Source organism: Anolis sagrei, chromosome 2 (assembly GCF_037176765.1).
Source record: "Anolis sagrei isolate rAnoSag1 chromosome 2, rAnoSag1.mat, whole genome shotgun sequence".
NCBI classification, from domain to species: Eukaryota; Metazoa; Chordata; class Lepidosauria; order Squamata; family Dactyloidae; genus Anolis; species Anolis sagrei.
Window position 1 is genome coordinate 170,493,471 of NC_090022.1, and position 13,299 is coordinate 170,506,769.

General features: G+C 42.2%; 1 protein-coding gene across 17 annotated transcripts in view; it reads right to left on the reverse strand.

Moving 5' to 3' along the window:
• Positions 1–11,310: 11,310 nt before the first annotated feature.
• ADGRL3 (adhesion G protein-coupled receptor L3) overlaps positions 11,311–13,299 on the reverse strand; it is a 388,836-nt gene continuing 386,847 nt past the window's right edge. For 12 of the 17 annotated variants that reach the window (XM_067464127.1, XM_067464130.1, XM_067464131.1 and 9 more), the window contains one exon: positions 11,311–12,959. In XM_067464127.1, the coding sequence (XP_067320228.1) occupies positions 12,160–12,959 (800 nt within the window). In that variant the 3' untranslated portion in view covers positions 11,311–12,159. The remainder of the gene's footprint in view (positions 12,960–13,299) is intronic. The other 5 variants (XM_067464132.1, XM_067464129.1, XM_067464126.1 and 2 more) reach the window with 1 other exon arrangement.

A 13,299-nucleotide genomic window follows, 5' to 3' on the forward strand; every position in this document is an offset into this window, starting at 1 on the left:
CCATATTGCCCCGCTGCTTTGGCTCCTTGTGTTTTCCATCGGATTGGGGTCTGACCTTGCAGCTGTTTGTTTCCCTTTGGATTGGACCAGACTGGACTACAACCACTGTCATTACTCTCTCCTCCACGTCTGTGGCTGTGCTTCTGGAGTTGGTGTTATCATCCTTCCTGCATTCCTGCATACCAGCCTTGGAGTCAGCGTGCTGTTCCTGCTGTGTTTGAGGCTCGGGTTACATTTTTTATCCTTTGAAAGGCTGCTACTCATTAGTGTGGCTGCGAAATTAATCCTACTGTTTATTTTGCTTCTGTTGTTTGACGGAGCAAGTTTGAGCTGCATTTAAGCATTAATCCGGATTATATCTGGTTAATCCAGGTTATATTCTGTTTGGGGTTTTGTGGGTTCTTTTGCCTGTTTGGGCTTTATCACACTGAAAACTAAGTGTTTTTTTGCCCTGTGGTTTTGTTTTGGGCTGTTTTGTGTTTGTTTGAACAATAAACTATACTTCTTTAATTGACTGGCGTCTGACCTTGACAAGAACACTGTAGAAGCAAAGCACCAGCACCCCCTAGTTTTCACCACCAGAACTTTAGTTTTGTAAGTACTTTAGAACCATTTAGAACCATGGATTGCACATACCTAATGCCTCACCAGGAAAACCTAGAAACCAGGAAAGCCTAGAGAAGACAATTATGCTGGGGAAAGTGGAAGGCAAAAGGAAGAGGGGCCGACCAAGGGCAAGATGGATGGATGGCATCCTTGAAGTGACTGGACTGACTTTGAGGGAGCTGAGGGTGGTAACGGCCAACAGGGAGCTCTGGTGTGGGCTGGTCCATGAGGTCACGAAGAGTCGGAGACGACTGAACGAATGAACAACAATGCCTCACCAGCATTCATACTCACTTGTGTTGCATAACAGCATTATCTTAGGGCTTGCAATGGTTGCTGAGCCCTCATTTTCAGTGTACAGACAGTTGTACACCAATATGTTCATAAACAAGGAAAATATCATCAGGTCCAGTGAGCAAGTTGGTGGAAAAGCCCTCGAGGTTGTGAAAATATATTTAAAAAACCTTAAGGAGAGAAAAGTGAATGTCCCAATAGTAATGATTTGTTCAGTGGGGCACATAATTCTGCACATTTGGTAAATGGGAAAAATACAAAATGAGAGGGTCGGAAACAGGTACAGTGCCATCAAAATCAAAGCATCCTAGAGCTGGAGGAGACAAAAAGAACCATGTAGTCTGATCCCCGGCCCGTGTCGGACTCCATTTCTAAATTACCCCAAGAGGTAGCAAACTAGAATCATAGAATCAAAGAGTTGGAAGAGACCTCATGGGCCATCCAGTCCAACCCCTTGCCAAGAAGCAGGAATATTGCATTCAAATCACCCCTGACAGATGGCCATCCAGCCTCTGCTTAAAAGCTTCCAAAGAAGGAGCCTCCACCACACTCCGGGGCAGAGAGTTCCACTGCTGAACGGCTCTCACAGTCAGGAAGGAACTAACTTATGTCCTGGTGAAGGCTTGTCTGAGTCATAAACTCTGGAGCCTTTTGTTGTAGATTCCACTTCTATCATCATCACCTGAATGGTTAACGGACTGTCATGACGCCTTTGAAGTCATGGCATAAATGTCAGCATGGGATATACAAGCTTAAGAGAGCAGCATTTGGCTGTGATAAATATAGGAAGCCATAAAAGGCTGGATGGATGCGTTCGGGAGACGGAACTTTTTTTTCTTGTACATCAGAACAAAGGGCTAAAAGCTTGATTGATGAAGCAATGAACAAGTCTCTTTTTATGGAGGGAGATTTCCATGCAAGACCTGGTAAGGCTGATATTGTAATGGCTCATTTCTTATCTTATATGTATTTTGATAGAGTTACAAGCTTGAATCTGTGTCCTGGCATTGAATATCTGCCGTGTATGTGCTGTGCTCCACACTGAGTCCCCTTCAGTGTGAGAAGGGCGGAATATAAATGTGTGTGTGTGTGTGTGTGTATGTGTGTGTGTATATATATATTGTTCTGTCGTGCGCTGGGCCCATAACAGCTGTACTTTTCTATAGGATGTATACTTTAAGCCCAGCGGTAAGCCAGGGGGCCTCAAAGAGAGGTTCTCAGGGATTTTTCTGAAGTGATGGTCTTTAGAGACTTTAAGGATACAACAAAGTCTTTATTATGGAACAAACAACAAATCTTCAAAGGTTCAAACAATACTTCAAGGCTTTCTTAGTCTAGTCCTCAATGGACTGGTACCTGACTTTGATTAACTGTACTTTCTTTGCAAGAAAACCCCTTTTTAACCTCTCCTAGGCTGTCCACTATCCAGGCCTCGCTGATGTGGGACCCACTACCGACCCCAAATGCATCTGGGCATTGAGTAGACCTACCAGCCAAGGCCTGCAGATATTTCAGCTGGAGTTCCGTGGATCTGTAAAGCTGTTCTCCCTTCGAGAATTCTTAGAAACTTGCACACTTTCAATCTCGTGCGATCAAAACTAGGGCTCATTCTAACACACTGGCAAGATTGTTATCCCATAAATATCCTGGATCTTTATCCCCGATAATCAAAGTTTACAAAGCAAAAATTGTCCCCATGATATTATATGGAGCTGAAATCTGGGGCCTAAGCAAGCTACCAATACTGGAACAAGCACAATCAAAATTCCTAAGACAGATACTTGGTGTTAACATCAAGACCACCGCTGCTGCAGTCAGAGCAGAGCTAGAAAAATATTCTTTCGAAGGACTTGCTAAAATCAGGGCCTTTAACTACTGGTCTAAAATAAGAAACCTCGAAAACAATAGACTTCCAAAATTGTGCTTTTTAGAACAATCTAATGGCCAAAACCAAGCTTCCTGGTCAGAACAATTAACAATTAACAATTATGTCTGCATTGTTTGTTTTTGATAAGGCCAATTGGCTAATCAATAAAAATTGTTGTTGTTAGAAACTGCAGGGCTGTTTTCCCTCTGATGCTGAGAGGCTGTGAGCAATCAGCCAGAGCTTTTGGGACCATTCCCTTGGAATTTCTGTTTCTGTATCCCCGGATGTTATTGGAATTTCCTGGACTTCAGTTTCCCTGGATGGTCAATTCCCCTGGATGCTCTGTTCCCCTGGATGCTCTTGAGAAAGGAAGCTTTTCTACGGGACAAGCTGGTCTACGTCCTATAACTTAGCTACCTTGTGTGAGACTGAAAAACATCTTGGGGTCCTCGTGGACAACAAGTTAAACATGAGCCAACAATGTGATGTGGCGGCAAAAAAAGCCAATGGGATTTTGGCCTGCATCAATAGGAGCATAGTGTCTAGATCTAGGGAAGTAATGCTACCCCTCTATTCTGCTCTGGTTAGACCACACCTGGAATATTGTGTCCAATTCTGGGCACCACAATTCAAGAGAGATATTGACAAGCTGGAATGTGTTCAGAGGAGGGCGACTAAAATGATCAAGGGTCTGGAGAACAAGCCCTATGAGGAGCGGCTTAAGGAGCTGGGCATGTTTAGCCTGAAGAAGAGAAGGCTGAGAGGAGATATGATAGCCATGTATAAATATGTGAGAGGAAGCCACAGGGAGGAGGGAGCAAGCTTGTTTTCTGCTTCCTTGGAGACTAGGACGCAGAACAATGGCTTCAAACTACAAGAGAGGAGATTCCATCTGAACATGAGGAAGAACTTCCTGACTCTGAGAGCCGTTCAGCAGTGGAACTCTCTGCCCTGGAGTGTGGTGGAGGCTCCTTCTTTGGAAGCTTTTAAACAGGGGCTGGATGGCCATCTGTCAGGGGTGATTTGAATGCAATATTCCTGCTTCTTGGCAGGAGGTTGGACTGGATGGCCCATGAGGTCTCTTCCAACTCTTTGATTCTATGATCAAAAAATGGCTCCTTTCCCTCCCAGAGCCCAGAACAAGGGGCAGAATCAAAGCTTAATTATGATGGACAGGAGGCCTGTAATATAACTGCAAAACAGATAACAGAAAGAAAATAAAGTTGGAGCTCCTGGTACAGCCGTACCAGCACACTATCTATACACACACACACACACACACAAATTAGTAAAATGTAGTATTAACAATACTACTGTTAGCAGGGCCATAGCCAGGAAAAAAAAGAGGGAGGAGGGTTGAAACTTTTTTTAATGAACCATGAAGAGTAGAATTATAGAATCATAGAGTTGGAAGAGACCTCATGGGCCATCCAGCCTCATGGCCATCCAGCCTCTGAGGTTCAATTCCATTGTTAGTGGAGTTCAGAATGCTCTTTGATTGTAGGTGAACTATAAATCCCAGCAACTCCTAAATGACAAAATCAATTTTTTTGAGTGATGATCACTCATTGGGTTATTCTGTCCAAAATTGGTGTCAATTCGTCCAGTGATTTTTGAGTTATGTTAATCCCACAATTGAACATTACATTTTTATTTATATAGATTTACAAATAATAATAATAATAATAACAACAACTCACCTGCTTCTGTCCAACAGTAAAGGTGCCCCAGCTTCCTCCGATGTTCAAAAGGAGCCAAGCTCTCCTAGAGTCATCCAGTTTCTGTCCCAGTTGTGCCCTATGCCTATGGATGATCTCTCCCAGTGATGATCTCTCTCATGTAAGTATTAAAGAGAATTAGAGATTGAATGTCACCTTGTGGGACACCACATAACAGCTCTTTTTTTGAGCACCACCATCTGGAACCTGCCTGGAAGGTATGTCTGGAACCACTGCAGCACAGTGCATTCGATTCCCAGCCCTTCCAGGAATTCCAGAATGATACTATGGTTGATGGTATCAAAGGCCGTTGAGAGGTCTAGAACCACACTCCCTCTGTTGGTGTTAAGACAGAGGTCATCTACTAAGGCAACCCAAGGCTGGCACTCCTTGGCCTCTGATGGCTACCTGATTTAGCCAATGGAAATACACTGGGCCGTGGTTTTTGAAGAGGATCGTATTTGAAAATCGTTGGTCACTTTTGCCATTTTTGTTTTGTTTTTAGTACATTCTTGTGTTTCCAAAAATAAATAAATAAATCTAACCCCAACATTTTAGAAGTGACAGATAAACTCTTTGTTGCAAGATAGCCAGTTGTTAGATTACCTTGTAAATATTAAACCCTTATCTCCCTCCCGTTACAGGTATTTGGAAGCTCAAAAGGGAAAACATTCAAGAAGACTGGTCAATATGGCGTGGGCTCTCTCTGTATTTCGTAGACATGTGGAATCCATGGTTTGAAATGGATCTAAAGTACTTACAAAACTAAAGTTCTGGTTGTGAAAACTAGGGGGCACTGGTGCTTTGCTTCTACAGTGTTGCTAAAGTTCTGGTGGTGAAAATTTCAGAACTCTAACAAAACTTTCAAAATTTCATTATTTCATTATCAGTCCAGGAACGACCTAGCTATGGTACTCCAGGCCATGGTCATCTCAAGACCGAGCTACTGCAACGACCTCTACATTGGCCTTCCTTTGCTGGTGATCCGGAAGCTTAAATGGGTGCACAATGCAGTTGCTCAGCTTCTCGCGAGAGCTCCGATGAGCAGCTGCATTGGTTACCGATTGAGCACCGGATCACTTTTAAAGTGATGGTACTTACCTTTAAGGCCTTACATCAGTGGTTCTCAACCTGGGGTCCCCAGATGTTTTTGGCCTACAACTCCCAGAAATCCCAGCCAGTTAGGAGCTGGTAGGATTTCTGGGAGTTGAAGGCCAAAAACATCTGGGGACCCCAGGTTGAGAACCACTGCCTTACATGGTCTGGGGCCGATGTTCCTGAGGGACTGCTTCACCCCCTACCAACCCCAGAGATCTCTTCGTTCCGAGGACCAAGATTTATTGGAAGTTCCCAGTATTAAAATCTTGCGTCTAACAGCAACTAGATGCAGAGCCTTTACAGCAGTGGCACCATCGCTCTGGAACACTCTACCACCAGAAGTCTATGCCTTGCGGGGCTGATCAGCTTTCTGCAAGGCTTGTAAGACATATTTGTTTCAACAGGCTTTTGATCTTTGATATGTTGTTTTAAATTGTGTTAGATTCGAGTTTGTTTCTTGTAAACCGCTCCAAGCCCTAGGGGAGTGGCGGCATATAAGTTTGAATAATAAATAAATAAATTATTGGTGATTTTTATGACAGAACCTATTAGGAACTGCCATTTATAATGAAATTTTGAAAGTTTTATTAGAGTTCTGAAATTTTCACCACCAGAACTCTTGCAACACCGTAGAAGCAAAGCACCAGCGTCCCCTAGTTTTCACCACCAGAACTTTAGTTTTGTAAGTACTTTAGAACCATTTAGAACAGTGTTTCTCAACCTGGGGGTCGGGATCCCTGAAGGGGTCGCGAAGGGGTGTCAGAGGGGTCGCCAAATAGCATCAGTAAACACAGTATTTTTTGATGGTCATGGGGATTCCATGTGGGAAGTTTGAGCCAATTCTATCGTTGGTGGAGTTCAGAATGTTCTTTGATTGTAATGAACTATAAATCCCCCTGAAGGGGTCGCGAAGGGGTGTCAGAAGGGTCGCCAAAGACCATCAGTAAACACAGTATTTTCTGATGGTCATGGAGATTCCATGTGGGAAGTTTGAGCCAATTCTATTGTTGGTGGAGTTCAAAATGTTCTTTGATTGTAATGAACTATAAATCCCAGCAACTACAACTCCCAAAAGTCAAGGTGTATTTTCCCCAAACTCCACCAGTGCTCACATTTGTGCATATTGAGTATTTGTGTCAAGTTTAGTCCAGATCCACCATTGCGTGAGTCCACAGTGTTCTCTGGATATAGGTGAACTACAACTCCCTAACTCAAGGTCAATAGCCACCAAACCCTTCCAGTGTTTTCCATTAGTCATGGGAGTTCCGTGTGGCAAATTAGGTTCAATTCCATAGTTGGTGGAGTTCAGAATGCTCTTTGATAATAGGTGAACTATAAATCCCAGCAACTACAACTCCCAAATGACAAAATCAATCCTCCCCCAACCCCACTAGCATTTACATGTGGGTGCATTGGGTATTTGTGCAGTTTGGTCCAGTGAATGAAAATACATATTGCATATCTGATATTTACATTATGGTTTATAACAGTAGTAAAATGACTGTTATGAAGTAGCAACAAAAACAACATTATGGTTGGGGGTCACCACAACATGAGGGACTGTATTAAGGGGTCACGGCATTAGGAAGGTTGAGAAACACTGATTTAGAACCATGGATTGTACATGCCTAATATTTCGTAAGTCTACTCTGTCAAAATGGAAGTAGAAACCATTTTAAAGGCAGCAATGCTAATGGCAAAGAAGATCCATGATCATTTCTACATTGTGCTTCATCTGGGATGCCGTAACACTTCCAGTTCGTTCCACACAGTGATTTAGTATTTATTGTGATCTGCATAGGACTGTCCCAATTTGGTATTATCACACTCCAGGAAACATGGATTACAGAAGAGGAACAAATCTGCCAACTCTCGGGATTTCAAACCTGGTCCAAACCAGCCATGAAACTTTCAAAATACGGCAGACCTAGTGGGGGCATTGCCACTTTAATCAAAAGTACATAGGACTAAACAACCACAACAAAAACAAAACAGTGTATGTAGAGACACAGTATGTCTGCGCTTAGAAGACACTGCATGAGGTGTTTCTGGAAGCAGGAATAGCGTTTGAACACAGCCTTCACAAAAGGATAGGAGTCACTGGATTCATTTTATTTTGATCACATATTTGATTGAACTATCTCGTCTTATTTCGAATTATTCTATTTAACGCATTAGATTTTCCTAGTTAACCCATTGGAAGTATCATTCAACTTATCTATCTCAAAAAAATAAACTTCAAATAGCACTGGTGAATTTATTTTAATTTATTTTGCAAAATCCTGCAAGCAAGTATTGACAAAAGAGCACTTAGGTCAGGGTGTGGGATGCCAAAAAAGATCTCTCAACAACTCCCTAGGAGATACAGTTCAGCACGGCTATTTCATTTTCTCGTGAATTTAGTGGGCTCTTCTCAACTAATTGTTTCCCAGTTTTTAAGCATGCTAATCTGACTGAGAGTGATGGCTTCTTTCTTGAAAATGAAATTAACAATGGCAAGCAGGAAAACAAAGGAGAAACATTCCTGGAGAGGCATCACATGAGCTGACAAAATACAAGACCAAACTCGATGTGATGTTAATTACCTGAAGGCAATTAATGTGCTCCTCATAAACAGGGAGGCCACTAAGGGAAACCTTAGCAGTTTAGGAGGTGTATATGTTTGTGTGTGTGCAGATGTACATTCATGCATTTTTGTGGCTTGCACATTTGTGAGAGTGAACATTTTTCTCTACCAGACAAAACCTATTCTCTGATGATGGTATTTGAATTTAATGGAAAGCTCTATGGCAGGGTTCCTCAAACTACGGCCCGGGGGCCGAATACGGCCCTACAAGGTCATTTGCCCGGCCCTCGCTCAGGTTCAACCTAAGTCTGAAACAACTTGAAAGCACACAACAACAACAATCCTGTCTCATCAGCCAAAAGGCCCACACTTCCCATTGAAATACTAATAAGATATTTGTTAAAATTGTTCTTCATTTTAATTACACTGTTCAACGGAGAAAAAGTTGCGGGCCTGAAAATAGTTGTTCTTTTATGATTTTGGGGTGCTGAAAACAAAAATGACATTTAAAAATGTATATTGGCTCTAGTTTTTATGATATAAGCAATCACGTGATCACGTATGGTTGAAAAAATGCATGTTGCGACTATGGAAGATTCTAGAATACTCTAGAAAGTTTGATGACGCAGTATTAGTGCCGTGTGCAAAAGCCAGAAAGCCCTATATAAGGCCAGACTTTTGAACAGTGAGGGTCAGTCAGTTGAAGACTGAGACAGTATCGTTAAACATCGTTTTACATCGTTCTTTTTACTGTAGTTATGCCTTGCACGTGTGTAAATAAAGCACTATGGAAAAAAGATATCAAGGCAAATGGACTCCGTCAATGCTGTCAGACTACTGCTGGTGCATTGTAAGAGACAATCCTTTCCTTGAATACAAAAGAAAAGTCAAGAGAAGCAAACGGGATATAAACTAAAGTCACGATTAAAGCGACATTTAAACTCAGACTTTTCAACTGCATTAGGCCTACTAATATAGTTTCTTGCTGCACAAACATAAACAATAGACTAATTAAATAAATATTTCTCATGTATAAACTATTGGCAATATAATTTGACTAAAATTTTGTAAATATTCACGGTTTATATACATGCAGTAAGGTTAGGCGCATTATCATAATATTAACGAATTACCTATTGTGGAGAAAATTGAAATAGCTGTTGGATAAAAACCACAGCCAATTAACACATTTAATTATTATATTTGAATTCAGCATGTTAAATTTATCAAGAAACGGCACATTTCATTTCCGCAACTGAGAAAAACTGAAAATTTGTAGAACAGTGTTATTGTATTGTTTTTAAGTGTTTTTTGCACTACAAATAAGATATGTGCAGTGTACATAGGAATTCGTTCATTTTTTTTTCAAATTATAATCCGGCCCTCCAACAGTTTGAGGGACTGTGACCTGGCCCTCTGTTTAGAAAGTTTGAGGACCCCTGGTCTATGGTGTGAGCAGCTTTCCTTGATAGGCAGATACTTTGTTTGGATTGTCATAGAGAGGGGGGAAAAAACCTAAACTCCTCCTCTTCCTTTTTCATGCCACACAATCCCAAATCTACTCTGACTTCCCCATGACTGCTCTATACATAGCATCAACAAGGTGCAAATTAAGTGCATTAATGCAACTACTTTAATCCAGACCCTCTCTGCATAATTTTGTGCTGAATAATCTTTTTATTTGCATAGCTATCTTCATTCTAAAAGAACTAAAATCTTTTGCTCTAGATGGAAAAAGTTAGGAGAGACTGTACAGGACATACATACAGTGCCTTCTAAATCATCATCAGATGTTTATTGGTTAGCAAACAAATCTCACTGTTACAACAAATATTAGTAATGAGGTCATTTCAATTCCGTGACCGTACAAAACGTATCGTCAATTTTAAAAGGTAGAACCTGTGCTGCGAATTGACCTCTTGGGAAGGAATACATTACTTTAGGTAAAGGTAGTCCCCTGACATTAAGTCCAGTCATGCCTGACTCTGGGGTGTGGTGCTCATCTCAATTTCTAAGCCGAAGAGCCGGCGTTGTCCATAGACACCTCCAAGGTCATGTGGCCGGCATGACTGCATGGAGCGCCGTTACCTTCCTGTCGGAGCGGTACCTATTGATCTACTCACATTTGCATGTTTTCGAACTGCTAGGTTGGCAGAAGCTAGGGCTGACAGCCGCTCCCCAGAATCGAACCTGCGACTTTTTAGTCAACAAGCTCAGCAGCTCAGCGCTGGGGTGGTACCTATTGATCTACTCACATTTGTTTGTTTTCGAACTGCTAGGTTGGCAGAAGCTAGGGCTGTTAGCGGAAGCTCACACCGCTCCCCAGAATCGAACCTGTGACCTTTTGGTCAACAAGCTCAGCAGCTCAGCGCTTTAACCCACTGTGCCACCGGAACCCACATTACTTTAAATCTTGTCAAATAAATACTTTAGGTCAAGGTTGTCCCCTGACATTAAGTCCAGTCATGCCTGATTTTGGGGGTTGGTGCTCATCTCCATTTCTAAGCCGAAGAGCCGGCGTTGTCCATAGACACCTCCAAGGTCATGTGGCCGCCATGACTGCATGGAGCGCCGTTACCTTCCTGCCGCAGCGGTACCTATTGATCTACTCACATTTACATGTTTTCGAACTGCTAGGTTGGCAGAAGCTAGGGCTGACAGCCGCTCTCCGGAATCCAACCTGCGACCTTTTGGTCAACAAGCTCAGCAGCTCAGCGCTTTAACCCACTGCGCCACCGGGGCCCACATTACTTTAAATCTTGTCAAATAAATAGATTTCCTAGCAGGAAAAATAATGGAAAGATTTTCCCCGCTTCAAAACAATTTAAAAATTCATTTCTATGAGTCAGTTTTCTATATAATTTTCTCACCTAAGCATTAGACTTTGTCTTCTGCAGAGGTCCTGAGTTCACATGCAGAAATCCTCTTTATATTATCATCCAGGCTCCTAGAAAGGTACCTAACACTTTCGTGAAAGGCTGGTTGCCACAAGTGCTGCCACATCTCATCGGTTGTGCCTAAAAACACCAAGATTTGACCTGGTTGAAGTGTATATTGGTAAACTTATCGACAGAGGAAAGGAATAAGGTGTGGAGGAAAGATATATTATACGGCAGAAATGTGGTGTATATTATTGAAAAGAAAGGTCTTTATAAAGTAAATTACTTTGTTTTATCCAGTGGATTTTTAATGGAAAAATGGCCAAAACAGGATGTATGAAAAATTCTTGCTTCTACTGGTAGACAAACTTGCAAGACCAGCACAACAGAAAAGATTGTTTGTTTTTTCCACTACATTAACAGGGACGCAAGTTCTGGCGGAACAAAAAGCAGACTATATGTGCAATGCTAGTATCTGTACATTACATAGGAGTTGTTCCATTTTTTTTTCTGCCATTAGAATTATCATCAGTTAATACAGAAAAACATAAAAATATGCTGTGCAGCATACAATTACAGACTTCCTTTCTATTTCCTTAGGTATTGTTTGCTCCACAGCGGAAGGAGCTGTGGTTATATCAAGTGGTAAGAGACCAAAAACTATTATTATTATGTGATACAGATTCAGATTAAACAGTTTGACTATTTTTGCTTCTGTTTTGTGCAGCACTCCAGTCTAGATGCATCACCGCTAGTCGTTTCGAATGCATGTTTGGCCTTTTGGAAACCAGGTCCTTGGCAATAAGAGGAAGAGCACATCTGAAAATGTTTACAGACAGTATAATTTGAGGAGATCCAGGAGTTGGACCACTTGCTGCCACCTCCCTTGATCTAGCACATGGAAGTCTCTCTGGTGTGGGGCAGGGCTGGGGACAGGACGGGGGGGATCACAGCAGTTAGCATTCTTTCTGGGTGGGCCTACAAATTCCATTAAAAAGATATGAGAAGTGTTTGTTGTTTAGATCAGCATGAAGTAGGGGAACACACAATATTATCACCATTTGAACTCCAAACAGTCATCCAAGTGTTGGACAAGGGGCATTTGCTTGGTTAAAATGTTTCCGTAGTGTTCTATAGACTAGTGACCAAGTGAGCTGGTCCTTTCAAAGTTCCTTCTGCTGGGGTCCCGTCCTTGTTTGGTGGGACTATAAACCCATCGCTGCTGCCACGCCCCAACTGGTAATAAGTGTGTAGCTGCTGGACGTGGTTCCTGGAGCCCAGGTTTGGCATACTCTTGTAGTACACGTCATCAGCGTCACCACTTTTAGCTGGCGGGGTTTCGGTCTGAGTGCTGGTGGTGACACCTTCTGTGGTTGGCATGCTGGCCAGAGTAGGCATACTCGTATAAAGAGAATCTCTGTTGGGTGACTGGAGATCTTCTGTGTGCTCATTGGTCAGCAAGGGGAAAAAACTTTCACTGTTGTCTTGCGGGATCCGTCTCCTGCTGTAATGGTGAGGCTGGTGGTTCTCGGCAGAGTACACCCTGGGGGGTAGCAATGGGGCATCTGATTCCTCATGGATGAGTTCCAAGCCCATGGTCTCTTCTTGGTTGAATGAGCTGACATCGTCAAGAACAATGGCATCGTCCTCATTCCCACTGCCTAGATTGTTGACAAACGTGTTCATCAGATTCCTACTCTGCTCATTGGCGCACTCGTGGTTGTTCAGATAGGAAGGGATATAGTTGGAGGTGAGTTCTTTCAGAATCTTTTTCTCTAAGGCAGTCTCACTCTGGTTATAACTATGGTCAATGATCTGCACACAGTTGCTCAGGTACTCACTGCTGGCAATACTGTAGCTATTGCCGTGGTTACCATTCAGTGGTAGAGTATCCATGACACTTGTATCCCTGGCATTGTTCAGAAGCCCCTCTGAAAAAATCACACAAAGAAAGTGACTTGTATCAAAGGAGTAGGGTTTAAGCAAGAGATTAACAATAACAACAACACACAGGAAGGTGGGGTGGAAAGGAAGAGAAGCACATACATCACATGGTTTGGAGATGGAGAAAACAGCATGGACTACATAAGCTGTATTCTGCACTGAAAATAACATCTCCGAAGAATGCTCATAGAAGCCATTCGTCATCTTATTTAGCTCAAAATTACTTCTGAGAAATCCCAATTTAATATGAATATGCGGAGCATATGTGGTGAAGATTCATAAAAACAAAAACAAAGTGCAATGTAAAAGAATGGGAACAAATTAACA